Raw genomic sequence first — 15,225 nt, 5'->3', positions numbered from 1 at the left:
AGGGAGTCCTTAGTATTGTGTAAGCAAGGGAGTCCTTAGTATTGTGTAAGCACCAAGTTACGGCTTGCAGCTTAGGCAAGGCTTCTAAAACGCACGAAATTCTAGCTCTGCAGATTGAGTTTTCTGGTGTCTTTTAGTCTATTACAAGGACTTGTACTATGAATACTAATGTTTTATGTCTATACAAATCCAAAAGTAGGTATAGAGGCACTCATGGTCCATGAGTGTCCCTAGTTTGGATTTGTATGGATGTTTTTGTGGATGAGCACCTGGGCAGTTACCTTACAAATAGAGTGTGGCGGTTATCCCTGGGACTATCTTATGTCTATGAGTAGCCTATGATTGATTAAAATATTAAGTGGTGCAACACAAGTGGTATTGTTCTGCATTTTTGCAAGCAACTGAAAATATTGAAAATACAATAGATCAGTATAAAAGCAGTTAATCTTTAAATTGGTCCGAATCACATTCAGTTCTCCAACACAGATAATGGTAGTTGTTCAGTCAGAAGCAATCAATGAAATTCCGCAATAGCCAACAGTTTTAGCAAAGTCAAAATCAAATTAGAGCTCAGTAAATGGGTTAAATGGGTGCTCTTTGGTTTACCATTTGTATTCGGTCCGATCATTCTAGTCGCACTGATCGATCATATCGATACGCATATGGCCACTTCATGAATCGCTTTTGTTAGAATTACCATTTTCTATTTACCAATATATCGGAAGGTTAGTGGAAAATATTATAAATAGGCTGCAGTAAGACTGGTATAAAGTACAAGCAAACAGAAGAAATCTTCTAGTATCTTCATGGTTAAACAAGACCCAAGTTCCGTTTATTTGTAGGGGATATTTTTAAATTCACACTTTTAAAACTAAGGTGGAGATACGTTTTGGGTGGGATCATGAGATATTAAAAATAAATTGTATAAACCCAGCAAGGACATGCTTGAAATTCTGTGGATAATAAGCAGCCTCAGACGCTGGCTTAGCAAATATTAGCCCGCGCTTTGAGGTCAATAAACCCCAGAAATTTGTTGCTAATGTTATTTGTGGAACACCTATATATAGGGATGGTATTCTTTCATTCTTGTAAACACCGTGTAGTAACCTAATAGGACAAATAGATGTTCTTAGTACGGGGCTGACAGTGCCCTCACACATTTCCACAATATGGTTTTATATGAAGGCGCAGTGTGTGTGGTGCTGGGAGGGGGCTCTTTTATTTAGATATTTAAGCCAAGTTCACAACTTTTTGTCTTCTGTTTGTCTGGAAGCTTGATTCTGGCCCTGCCACGTTAGATGAATTCTCAACTGCAAACATCTGGCGTCTGAATATAGACCATTAGGTTTGGAAAACCAAAAATAAAAATGCAATGTAATGTACATATTATTATAAACGTCTTAAATAGAGTTTTGTATTTATTGAAAAAATGATTTACATTTTGTATCTAAATATAGCAAATATAAGTACCTCTGATGTTTATATTGGCTCCTGGAATGCCATGCACGGGAGGACTAGGAGAGGGACGGCCTGCAGTTTTAAGATGGCCATACTCTACGTGAAATCTTGCTGAATCGGCTGAAATTCTAACAGTGGGTGGCTGGTTTGACAGAAGTTGATTAGTCAGGGGACTTTTGTCAAAGGAGCCAGGCCGAAAATTGTCAGATGAGCAGTGACTATCGGCTGCTGTCACTGTTTAGGTATTCTGATGGTGGCAGGGGAAATTCATCTATCTACATCAGGGGTCTCAAACTCAATTCACTCAACTCAATTCACTCTGGGTTTCTGTGTCACGAACTTGCGTTTTTGCTGCAGCAGGAAACACTAATCTGGTGTTTGCAAGTGGCCGCTGTCACACATTCAAGTTGATGATCAGGTGACAAGCAGCTGCATGTAAACGCCTGCTACCGCATGTGATGGTATGTGATTATTATTACATGCAGTTAGAACACACAATCAATGCGTCCAGGGAGAGAGATTGATTCCTAACCGAATATAATCATATTACCTACCATTACATGCGGTGTGCAGGCGTTTACGTGCAACTGCTGTCACCTGATCATTAACTTGAATAGGTGACAGCTGCCGCTTTTAAACGCCAGATTAGGCATTCCTGCTGCAGAAAAAAAAATACACATGGGAAAAAAAATACACATGGGGAAAAAAATAAAAAAAATATATATATATTTAATCCAGTCCCACCCACCCACACACAATTAGGAAGCCCGATCGATCCCTGGTGATCTAGTGGTCGATTGGTAAGGTCTGCTGCAGACCTCACCAATCAATCCTTTCGGCCATCGTTTACTGAACGCTGGCCGAAAAGATCCAAGTGCCGGCACACAAGCAGCTATGCGGTCTGCATCTGACAGAGATGCAGACGGTGTAGCTGCTCCCGCAAGTCTGGTACGTGGTCTGTGAGCTTGTGAGCTGGCTGCTGGCCACATAGTACCGGCTCACGGGCCGGTACTTTGAGACCACTGATCTACATGGTTTACTGTGGATGGAGGAATCTGTTAGATTTGCAATAGAGCTCCACACTGGGCTTTATTGCAGTGCACAATGCTGCCTAATTAATGGTGTGAACATACTTGCAGTAAGGGGGAAACAGAGAGATGACCTAGTAAGTGTGCTGCTATTCTTTGAATGTCCTATCAACAAGCTGGGGCTGGGAGGTGACTCTGCTGTATTCCATAATAACAATAATAATTAACAATTAATTCCCCCTCCTTGCTATGCAGTGTTCCAAATTATTATTATTATTATTATTATTAGAGGTATAGCTGATATTAAAGTCTGCAGTGCATTTCACCTTTTATTCAGCCTGTAGCTATTTGATGGTGTCTGCCAGGTCAGTGTTTAAACTATTGCTTGCAGGCTGTGGACTGTGGTAGCAATAGTTTAGCTATGCTTACCCCTGAGACGCTGAATATTTGTACATACAGAGACACGTCTGTGTGAAGTTTAACCATAAAACAAGTATACACCGCAGTGTCTAAACCCAAGTGACCAAAAGCACAGCCATCAAATATTACAGAATATTACCTCTGTAAATAAAGTACATGGTGGTTTTATTGGATTTTCCATAGACAACAAATAGGGGGCATCCATAAATCCATGTTTAGTAGACCAAGTAAGGGAAAGTGAAATTCGATTCCAAGTTCTATCTATGGTCATAAGCACCTTTTCTATCAAGCCATAGCCCCGTGTTTAGCTAAATCATGCTACCTTCATATATTGTGGTTTAAGTTTGTGTAACATAAACCTTCAAAAAATATATTTCTGTTCTGTTATTCTGACAATTTCAGTGTCCAGTGTGGGTGACCTGCACTGTTGCTCCACTGTGTTCAAAGTTTTTTTCCTTATTCAGGTGAGTAAGGAGTTCTCTAACACACAGTTGAGGCAGTCGTGCTTGGTGCATAACTTTAGTATTTTTGAAGGATCTGCAGTAAGAGAGCAATGTTTCAAAATATTCCACGTTTGTCACACAATTCAATGCCCACACGTGTCTTTCTTTACAACAGAAGAAATAGGCAAGCACCTAGCTACAAGTGTGCACATTTGTCTTGGCTTTCAGACTGTCTTTATCACTTGTACTCTAGTGTCCATGTCAGACCAAAGACAGGTCTTTGTTTGATAAATAGTTAGTCTGCTGCTATTTGTATTTTGTCATTTTGTGTTCCTAATAGGAATTATATTTTATATTTCAGGAAGAAGCCCGATATGTCTCCAGTCCCCTAGCAATGCTAACAGCTGCTTGCAACAAGTTTGGAGGTTCAAGTCCTATTAGGGATCCTCCATCATTAGCGAAATCTGGACCAAAAAAGTCTTACAGTCCTACAAACGACTTTAGTGCCACTAAACTGATGGGGGACGGATACTCCTCTTCATACTTGGGAGGAAGTAATTTAATGACGCAGTGTGGAACACCTCCTGCTCCTTCAAGTTATGGTAGTGACTACACTTCTTTTTCCCATTCCTTTCCTTCTTCAGGGTGCCAGGAGCCCAAGAGTCTTTCAACAGCTGAGTGTGTTCCAGGAGTGTACACCTCTCTAGATGTAGGCCATCCTTACAGCTCATGGTACAAAACCGGAATCCATCATCCAGGAATCTCTGGTTCACCCACTGGAACAGGAGGCTCTTGGTGGGATATGCACCCTAATAGCAACTGGCTAGGCAACCAGCCACAGCCAGATGGGTTAACTGCATCTATGCCACCCGTGACAAGCCCAGCAGGTATGAGTAACCAGTACACTGCTGAGTACACCACACTGACACCTGCCACATACCAACCAGTAGGATTTCCATCCATATCACCTTCATCTAGTCCTTCACCATCGGCTCATATTCTATCACCATCTCAGCACTCACTGGGGCCAGATATGTACAAGCCAAAACTTCTTACTGCTAGTCCATTGCTTGAGGGTCCAGGGCCTCTAAAGCCTCAAAGAGCATATGGAAATAGTGGACGTCCATCCTGTGACTGCCCAAATTGCCAGGAACTAGAGAGGTTAGGAGCTTCTGCAGCAGGGCTGAAGAGGAAACCTGTACATAGCTGTCATATTCCAGGCTGTGGTAAGGTCTATGGCAAAGCATCTCATCTCAAGGCTCACCTTCGTTGGCATACAGGAGAAAGACCCTTTGTCTGCAACTGGCTATTCTGTGGCAAGCGCTTCACACGCAGTGATGAACTTGAGCGACATGTGCGCACCCACACTCGTGAGAAAAAGTTCACATGTCCTCTCTGTGCAAAAAGATTTACACGCAGTGATCACCTGAGCAAGCACCAGCGAAGTCATGCTGAGCAAAATGGAACAAAGGAAGGCAGTATTCAGGGTGATGGTGGTGGAGGAGCTGTGGAAGGACCAGGAGAAGAAGGTCCTGGGGCAACAGAAGGATCCCCTGTAGGTTCTAGCCAAGACAGATCATCTACTAGTCCTGGGCAGGGAGGTTTGTTGGAGATATGAGGACAGCAGCTAAAAAAAAGAACTACCAAAGTTAACGAAATTCCAAGAGCTGTACATACAGTCCAGAGCAATCAGGCCCATCACGGTGAAGATCCATTAAGTACTGCAGCTGCAATGGGGTCCAAAACGTGTATGCCAAGTCTGTTGTATGGAAAAGAAGCCAAGTGACTAACGATTTATTTCTATCTGGACTCACAAGCTTGAAAATGTAGTAGATCAGAAAAATGAAGCCCACCAGCATGACACCATTACTTCTACACCATTTTGTACTTTTCTTCTGCCAGTGTTAAATGTTTGCAGAATTTCTTTGATATATATGACGTCTACCTCTCAGCGTTCATGAAGATTTTTCTGTTAGCCTGTTAGAACGCACAATGATAAAGCAGTGGAATGGAGACCTTTCAAATGAGCCCAGACTAACGTAGCCTTCTTAAGACAATATTTTATCCTGAATCCACTCGTTTGTTGGTGCTGTCATGTATGTTGCACTTTTGAAGAAAATGATGTTACATTCCATTATGTGGGGGGTTTTTTTATTTTTATTTCTTTAAGCAAATTCAGTTATTTTTTTCCCCCTAAAAAGCTAAAATTTATAGGTAAATATATACAAACTGATATTTTTTTTCTTATTATTATAGCCTATTTATTAAAACAATGTAAAAAGGAAACTTGTTGCCCATACTGTGGTACTGAATTGTAGCTTCTTTTCCAGACACCCTTCATCACACTGTTAGCAAAGAGCAAAAAGAGAAAGCTCCATCTTGATCTGGTTGGACCTCGCACACAGTTAATGCTTCTGGCTCTCCACCCCTGCGTGACTGTGATAGTCTGGCCATTGGCTGCTCTGACATAGCACTGTATCATGGAAGGAAAGGGAGCAGAGAAGGATTAAGGCACAATGGGGCCCTAGGCAAGTTGGTAGCTCTGTCCTCGCTCATCTTTTCGATTTGACCTTGATATTGATTGCAATATGCACAAAGAAGTTACCCCATTGCATTGTCTGTATTAACATGGCTCTATCAGACACAAAGTGCCTTCAGCTGCATCCTCCCTTGAGAAGTGAAAGGCAGAAATTGAGTTTAGACTACTTGTGCTGTCTTGTTTTCTGTAGGACCAGGTTTCTTGTAGCTGGGACCTCTGGAGATCCATGGACCCTTGCTGCAGCTTAAGTTGCCTTCTGGATGATCTGGCTCCCATACCTGGGGTACTGACATGCTTCCCATACCTGGGGTCCCGGGTATTTCTGTTTTCTCTAGGCAACCAGAGGGCTGGGAATAGACCGTGAGTTTAAGGGGAGGTAAGGCATTTAATGAACCCGTTGCTTTCTTGAATGAGCAAAGCAAAGGTACAGTTTAAGGCCTAGCCGCATTTATTGCAAAGCAGCAGAGTGAGATCACCTTCAAATCAATTTTGTAAGAAGCAGTTATTACTTAATTTGTCATTTATGTGAGTATTTGGCAAATAATATTTCAGTCTACATAAAATTTGAATTTTGATTATATGCGGATGACAGGCTGTATCACTTGCTGGCTTGAACCTATAAGTGACTCAATCTGCAGGTTTTTGCTGCTGGAGTGTGTGGTTCTACCTTGCCTTTTACTTCATGGATGTTCACTGCTCCTGCTGCATTGTCTACATTTTAAAGGGAATTAAAAAATCCAACTGTTATAATGGCAGTGCCCAGAGGATGGATTTGCTATGTTAGGAACAGGTAACTTGTTAACAGAAGTTCTGACAGTGGTAAAACGTTGGCATTAAACACACACTAATCTAGCTAAATATGAATAGAGTTTGGATGTACTGACCCTTTAAAGGAGACCTGTCATAAGTATAACTTGGACACTGCCATTGCTGACAACTTTTGAAAATGCTAGTTGCCTAGCTGTCACACTGACCCTTTGGCTTTAATAATGAGTCATTGACATGGAACAAGTAAGCACCTCTCACTTTTCATTTGTCTTTCCTGATACTTATTCCGGTTTATTGACTTAGAACGCATCAAAGTCTGTGAACCAGACATCTGGAATTTTCAGAGGGAGGTCAGTAATGGCAGCCCCCCATAATACCTTAATGACTGGTTTACTTTAAGTAGAATAAACTGCTCATATTCAAGACCTGTTCAGTACCTTTCACAGACTTGCATTATTATCTGTATCAAAAGCAATAAGCTAGACATACTGTGTTTGGCAGTATGTGATCCAGTTGTGGTAAAGGAATTTTGGAGTCAATGTATACGGTCCAAAAAAAAGACTAAAAAGTTTATCTTCAGGTAAAAATGAGTTAGAGCTTTCACCAGTGATGTGTGCACCATGCATAAATAAACCATTGCTGAGGTTACTTAGTACAGGGAGCTAGTCTGAGAGGCAATACATATCATATATCTTCTCAGGTTTCTATATATGCTGGTATGTGTGTAATAAAATGATGCATTCATTGTATTTTTTTATCTCTTTAGATTTGACAAAAAGGGAATGCCTAGGTGCAAGTTGGCTTTTGTTTACTGGAATTTGTTAAAAAAACACACCATAGTCTTAATTCTGAAGTTCAGTTAGGCCATTGAGATGGTCAGCATGATCCTTTTCAACACTCCTATTTCAGAGAAGTTTACTGTTAGGGTTTACATACACTTCAAGCAGAAGGTTGTGTACATCCCTCCCTGGTTAAAGCTGCAGAAGGCCACAGTATCCTGTGTAATTCAGAACCTAAGTTCTAATAGCCGTGGTAGGGACAGAATGGGCCCTCCAATCAGCAAATCTTTCCCATGAAGCTCCAGTGCTTCCACCATATCTAAGTGAAGTACTGGTTTGAAGAAAAATGTGGATACATTATTATCTTATTCCTTTTTAGATGTAAAATTAGGGATGTGCAATTGCACAAGCAAGCTATCCCCTCAAACACTAAACAAGCTATATCTAAAAGCTATAGACAATACTGCACCGTTATACTTCCTTGATTGGTGTGGAACACCTTTTCCTATCATCCCTTGATCCTAGACACCGTTGCCTTAGGAAAGGAATGCAATAAATTGTATTTTTAATTATCTTAATGTTAATATAATGTTCTAATTTTTTTTAAGTTAATTATACCTGTAAATATTTTAAGGTCTGTGCATTTTGTATTTCCACTTTTGTAGCCAAATTGGGATAACGCCTAGTTTAAATTTGTTATATATTCTTGTTTACATAGCATAACTATAAATTGCTGCTTACCTTTTTTTATATGCTCTTTTCTGAAAACTCAAGGACTGAAAAATCCTACTTTGTTTTTCCTTATCTATGTAGTGTCTTTGAGGGGGCTAGGGATTGTTTGCCATAATTAACTCTGCCTGTACTGTGCTGGCAGATTTTTAGTTTACTAGGATGCGCAAGACTGTGTCATTACAAAGGGTTAAACATCTCAAGGCTTGGGTGGTACATTGTATGTTATTGCACTATTCCTCTAGCCTGTCCCTTATCTCCACATTGCCATCTATTTAAAGCAATAGATGCCGCCCGTAAAGTCCTATGTATAATTCTGCTCAAAAGAAATAACTAAAGTAAGAAATCTTTTTGTTAAAAAAAATATTTTTCGGTATGCTGTGTGAATAGGAACCCATAACAAACAAATTGAGGGGGTTCTCAAATGTGACTGCAAAGGTGGAAATACACTTTAACTCTTTATTTTTTGAAGTGCCTTCCAGTGAGTTCAGTGTAAAGCTTACTTGGCTTATTCCAGTGTCCTTTGTGACAGTTCTGTGCAGCCATTATGCAATACTCTGAAACTATTTGCAATGAGTTAAATGCTGTGGAATTGCACTTTTGAGATCTTGGAGATTTGCACTCTCCTATTTTTTAAAATCTTTTTTTAAGAAAGTATTTTAGGCTTATATGTGTCAGAATGTCTCTCAGTGTACATTGCAGACTCCGTTGTCATAGAAAAGGTAAATTCTAAGAAATATACAGAGATTTTCTATTTTTTAATTTCAAAGATAATGCTGACTGTTCAGACCTCAAGGGCCATGACCCTCACACGGTTTTAGGATTTCAGCAAATTGACAATGAAGGAAGGCCTAATTCATGTAAGCATACTAGTGTGCCTGCTTGGCTTTGGCCCTCGAGGAGTGAAATTGGCAGCTTTGTTCTAAGTATATGTTTGTTATATATTAATTGTACGCTATTTATTTGTAATTTTTGCTTCAATAAAAAGTGGAAATTCAGTCTTCTGCAAACATGTTTGGCGTTTTCTGTGCCGTCGTTATACTTACACATCTTAACACATTCTAACCCCTCTTAATCTGTTATTTTTAATTGATTTTATTCAAAGTGGAATTTCACCCTAGAATAATTCTATGAACTTTAAACAGCAAAACACTTGTACCTTGATAAATGCATTGTAGCATGTTTTGACTTCTGTCTGTGTTCAGGTTGTCCAGCAATCTGATGGCCATTTACCACCGCCACCTTGCGACTCATGATGGTGTTGAGCCCACCTTGTGGTATCCAGGCCTTTGACGGCATCAGGGCACTGAGGCAGCTTTTCCCAGGCAGGCTTGGCAATCATAAGATGTAAATGGCATGAGGGGGCTGAGCAACACCAGGAGTTGGTTGGCAGGTAGCTTTAAATGCTGATTTCTGGACAACTGGATAATGGAAAGATGTCAAACATGGTGCTATGCGTTTACCAAGGTACATGTGTTTTTTATATGGCTGTTTAATGTTCATAGTATAATTAATTATAGGGTGAGCTTCCACTGTGAAAATCCCTCCTAATTTTAGCAAGTGTTAATGTGCAATAATGCCTGAAATCATGATTAGAAAGATAATTTGGTTGCTTGTTTGTATAGTGGAGCAACTTGGGTTTGGGGGTTTCCCAGAATGATTTACAAGAGAGCCATACTAACGTGCAGGCAACCCAAAGTACATAACAATATCCACTATCTAAAACTTTTTTCAGTTTAGATGCAGGGTACGGTTAAATCCCTGTCAGTTTTTTTTATCTGTTTCGTTCCGACTTCCATTCATTTCCTGTCCAGGAAGTAAAAGGAAATCTCTCCAAAGTGATGAAAAGACCTTTGTAGAAGATTATCTGTCTTCATTGAAAGATGTCCCTTCTGTTGCTGTTTTGGTGAGAAATAAAGAGGATCAATCTCCTTTACAGGCACACAGACATCAAGGAAATCCACACAGGGCTTCTTACCACGCAATTCACAACTTAAAAATATTGGCTTTAGATAATGCTTTGCTTAAAGTGGACCTAGCATTATGATCAAAAAAACTAAAACATTTCACTCACATTCAGTGGACCCCCTTCCCCCGTTTATGTGAAAGCAATATGCTTACATTGAGCCAAGCTGGACCACTGTAAGTTTGCAAAACACTTCCTGGAGTTCCCCTTTAATTTACAGTTGGCTGAGTTCACCTTAAATGGCTGCCTTTTGTTTTGTAAGACCACCAAAACTCATTAATTAATATGTTTTCAATAAAAACTGGATGCAAACGTCTTTTAGAAGTATTTTATTTGTTTCACAAGAATAATAAAACATCGATCAGATGTCCAGTCAAGAAAGGAAATGGGTACAATGGAGCCATACAGAAATAGCGCATTAATTACATTCCAAAGATATCAAATAAAAGTTTATCTGGTACCCTGTGAATACTGGGGTGTATATAATACGACACTAAGATTATTAATATAACCATAGTGACATGTATCAGATGCAAACAAGAAATAATAAATTCAGGTATGAATACCATACAGTGCCTTGTCTTTTTAAAATATCCTTCTTTATACACAGCTCCATATGTTTCCAACAATTGTGCTAAATATAACAATACGGTTGACTATTCTAATGTTATGATGTTGAGTGTGTCCAGCCAGGGAGACCAAATCCATAGCACACTATAGATATAATTATACTGAGTAGTAAAATATAACAGGTGAAGAATTAAAGGCAGATTACAATGGTCACAAATATAAATAGTAGATCTGAAGTATATCTACACCGAACAACTAAATATTCATATATTTCAGTTTACCAGTCCTCAATCCTCCACCATATGTTACAGTGGTGAGATGAGGAGGTTTTTGTAGTCCAATTCAGAAGAGCAGCCTTGGGTGACAATGTTGCTCCTCCATAGATAAAGATCAGTGAGTGAGCGTTGTCACTGTAGGACAGGCATTGTTACCGGAAGGATCAGCAGGTGGGAAAAAAACGAATGGCGCCACCCCATCTAAGGAAAAACATTGTGCAATATATAACATTTTGTTAAGTTTAGATACAATATTGCCAGTTTTCCTGCAGTTCGTCTTTAACAAGCCTATGTGTGTGTACCTACAGCAATAATCATGATGAATGAATGAGCCCTAGGGGACGGACAGAAGTACAAAATAAACTGCTAATCTTGCCCATTTCACCTGGCATGATGCCCCCTCTCCTCCAGCAGCTGGTCCTCATTTGGGGGATTTCTAATTGCAGATGTTGACATTTTCAGTGGTGTGTCAGAGGATAATCCATTCACTGATTCAGAGTGCAGCTATCCAGTGCCTTGCAGAAAAGCCACAAGACTCCCAGCTCTGTGCAGCCTCCTTTTGGGGTTTGGACTATGATGTGCTGGAGGATAACATAGTTCATTATTAAACATAGCAGCCACACAGTTTGCATGCCTACTTTTATTACAAATAGAAATAAATTCTATTAGGCCTTCCAGCTCTGTGCAGCCTCCTTTTGGGGTTTGGACTATGATGTGCTGGAGGATAACATAGTTTGTTTATATATCTGTCTTTCAACAAAAGAAAGTATACCAAAATGTTATACACATTACTCATCTTAAAATGAATGGGCTTATCTGCCTATCTGTTACACTTTGCATGTGAAAACATATCAAGATATATTTGAAATGTATAATTTGAAATATATATATATTCAATTGAAATGTTATATATTTATCTATATATCTCTATATATAGAGATATATATACACATTCACTGGCCACTTTATTAGGTACACCTTGCTAGTAACGGGTTGGACCCCTTTTGCCTTCAGAACTGCCCTAATTCTTCATGGCATAGATTCAACAAGGTGTTGGAAACATTCCTCAGAGATTTTGGTCCATACTGACATTATAGTATCATGGGCCCAAAGCCAAGAAAATATCCCCCACACCATTACACCACCAGCCTGAACCGTTTATACAAGGCAGGAAGGATCCATGCTTTCTGGTTGTTTACGCCAAAGTCTGACCCTACCATCTGAATCAAAACAAACGACAAACGCACTCAACAATTTGTTACCAGTTATACAGTAAGGTGCACACGAAATGGGCTTTGAACAGTAGAACAGTAGAACAGTAGAAAGGCATCATGGCACACTCACAAACCAGCACGTAAAACAACTTGTCTCACCACTAAGGACAATGACAGAGGTTTGGATACACGTCTTCTGCAAAGGATGTGTAAGCCGCACTGCCGCGCCAAGGCACCTCTTATAGTGCGGTCCTAACTCTAAACTATGAGAGTCTCCATCTTGGAGCACATGGGGGCAGAAGATATCAAATTGGGTGCAGGCCTGTCAGGAGGACGCCCCACCTCCTTAAAGGTACAGAAACACACAAGGGATCCCGCACATCCCATTGGCAGCTGAGAAACCCCATGCGTCGCTGCACCAAATCGGTAAAGCAAAACAAACGACAAACGCACTCAACAATTTGTTACCAGTTAAACCTACCATCTGAATGTCGCAGCTGAAATCGAGACTCGTCAGACCAGGTAACGTTTTTTCCAATCTTCTATTGTCCATATTTGGTGAGCCTGTGTGAATTGTAGCCTCTGTTTCCTGTTATTAGCTGAGAGGAGTGGCACCCGGTGTGGTCTTCTGCTGCTGTAGCCCATCTGATTCAAGGTTCGATGTATTGTGCGTTCAGAGATGGTATTCTGCATACCTTGGTTGTAATGAGGGGTTATTTGAGTTACTGTTGCCTTTCTATCATCTCGAACCAGTCTGCCCATTCTCCTCTGACATCAACAAAGCATGTGGCAGCAGGCAGATAAAAACGTCTGGGTACATAATTATTTCATATTATTATTTTATTTTATTTTTTATTTAAATTTTTTAGCTATTTAATTTATTTTTTCACCTAACTTTATTGCTATCACACAGGAGAAAACAATCCCCTGTGTAATAGCAATTGGAGGTGACAGGTTCTCTTTATTGACCCTGTCACCTCCAATACAGGAGTTCTAGCACAGTACTGTGCTGGAACTCCTGTGACAGTTGAGAGAGGAAGAGCACAGCTCTCCCCTCTCACTGTCTACAGTCTGCACGGAGCAGCAGGGTTACTTATAACCCTCCCGCTCTGCTCACTGCAGTCGTAGACTCGGGACTCGGCGGGCGGGGGGCGGAACCAAAAGAGAGAGGTAAGTGCAGGGGGGAGAAGGCTGCACACTGTTTACATGTGAAATCGGCGACATCGCCAATTTCACATGTAAATGAAAAATCGTCTGCCTCACTCTACATTCAGTCCTGCTTGTACAAAGCAGGACTGAATGTAGAGAGGGCAACTTCCCCACAAGGACACCGCTGCCGCCCCTCTGCGCCCTGCCGCTCCGAGGCCGGGCCTCGGTGGCCTTGTGGGGAATCCGGGCCTGACTGTATGTCCCATATTCTAGGGGGAAGTGCTGAGAGTACTGGAGGCTTGCAGGTAACAAGTCCAGTTGAAGCAAGCTGGCCTGTTAGGACCTCCATAAGATCTCCCAGCCTGCTAAGGGAGTTGTTTCACCTGGGAGACAGAAGAGGTATCCGTCCAGGAGTCAGAAGGGCTCCACCCTGGAACCAGCATGTGTGGCAGGTTGTTAAGAACCATCCTGTGTGGCAAGTGTGTTGAATACAGCCTATGTGGCAGAGGTTTCGTTAAGTGACAACCTGATGTCAGTGAGACGCAAAAATATTTTATTTTGATGAAAGTCAAGTGGACTGTTATGTTTTGTTGTGCTGAAGATAAGCATCTATCTGCGTGGAGTACATTGGTATTGGCCTGTGTGAATAAAGACTGTTCTTTTTTATGTTAAATGGCTTTGAGTGGTCTCTTAGCGCTGACCATATGTGCTAAATTCCCTAAGATATCACTCTATATACAGTGTATAGTCCAGTTATCCTTTAACCCTTTTGTTGCCACCGACGTATGGTATATGGAGGAACACAAATGCTTGCAGCTGGCCACGTCAATATGCCACACGTCGGTGGCTTTCACCCTTCTGCTATAAGCTCATGGAGCTTTAGTGACCATGAACCTGTATCAGAACGGTTCCCCTAACGGTCCCCTATAAAAGAATAGCATCTGTCAGGTTCTTCTGCCCTCTCATTCCCTCTCAGAGCCACTTAATGCTGGGATCTGTTTCTCCTGGGATCCCCGCTGCTCTCCCCTGCCTGTATGGGCTGAGGCAGCGGGGATCCGTGGAAAAATACAGTGCTGAAGCCGCAGAGGAGGGAGCAACAGGTGACATCAAGTCATTTCGGATGGCCGAGTGGTGAGGAGAGCAGAGCCGCCAGCTGTCAGATTCAGGATGGCCGGCGGCTCTGTGATCTGTGCGTGACTGAGTGGCTCAGGATGGAGAGCGGGAGGATCGGTAAATATATGTAATATTTACTGATCCTCTGTGTGCAACACAAACACTGGAGTGATCGCTGTTCACTCCAATGTTTATAAACAACTGGGGACACATAGTGCTATTGGTATGCTTTACATAACTTCCTGTTCATTCATGAGTTTCTGAATGGGTAGAAGCAGCTCAGTATAGAGGCTTCTATCCATTCATAACTGGTTGATCGTAAATATTACTATCCCCAGTTTGTGAATGAACAGGAGAATGAACAGGAGTGCTTTTCATTCATTCAGTGCTGAGGCTGCAAAAAAAAGATTGAAGATGAAAAAATAAAAATAAAACACAACCCCCCCACACACACACACATATTATACACATGTTATAAACGAGCAACAGTGTGCACCGTATTGTGGTGTACGCCATGCACATGCGCTGAGGTGCGTTGTTAGAATGCATCGCAGTGCTTAATTTTTTCTATTTTTTTTCTTTTCAAAATAACATTAATTCAACTGTGTGGCAGTGCTAGGCAATGCGTTTTGACGCATTGCCATGCGTTGTGATATGCTGTGTTGCAAATAAATGTACACCTGTAATATTTTATCACAACACACACACCAGCACAGCACACAAACGATATTTTAACATAAGTTGCTTATTTGCAGTTTTGCATTTCTTAATTTT

At 41.0% G+C, this 15,225-nt stretch overlaps 1 protein-coding gene across 1 annotated transcript; it reads left to right on the top strand.

The window, feature by feature from the left end:
* Positions 1-3,713: 3,713 nt before the first annotated feature.
* On the top strand, positions 3,714-4,967 carry SP7 (Sp7 transcription factor). The gene has a single exon (XM_018556220.1). The coding sequence runs from the start codon at positions 3,744-3,746 to the stop codon at positions 4,965-4,967; it is 1,224 nt and encodes a 407-aa protein (XP_018411722.1). The 5' UTR covers positions 3,714-3,743.
* The last annotated feature ends 10,258 nt before the right edge of the window (positions 4,968-15,225 follow it).

This window comes from Nanorana parkeri, unplaced genomic scaffold (genome assembly GCF_000935625.1).
Source record: "Nanorana parkeri isolate BGI_ZX_2015 unplaced genomic scaffold, ASM93562v1 scaffold228, whole genome shotgun sequence".
In the NCBI taxonomy this organism is placed as follows: Eukaryota; Metazoa; Chordata; class Amphibia; order Anura; family Dicroglossidae; genus Nanorana; species Nanorana parkeri.
The sequence above is the reverse complement of the archived record's forward strand: the minus strand, read 5'-3'. Positions and strand labels throughout refer to the sequence as shown.

Bases quoted from the DNA above. Each gene is read 5' to 3' on its own strand.
- SP7 (XM_018556220.1), top strand. From the start codon at position 3,744: ATGCTAACAGCTGCTTGCAACAAGTTTGGAGGTTCAAGTCCTATTAGG.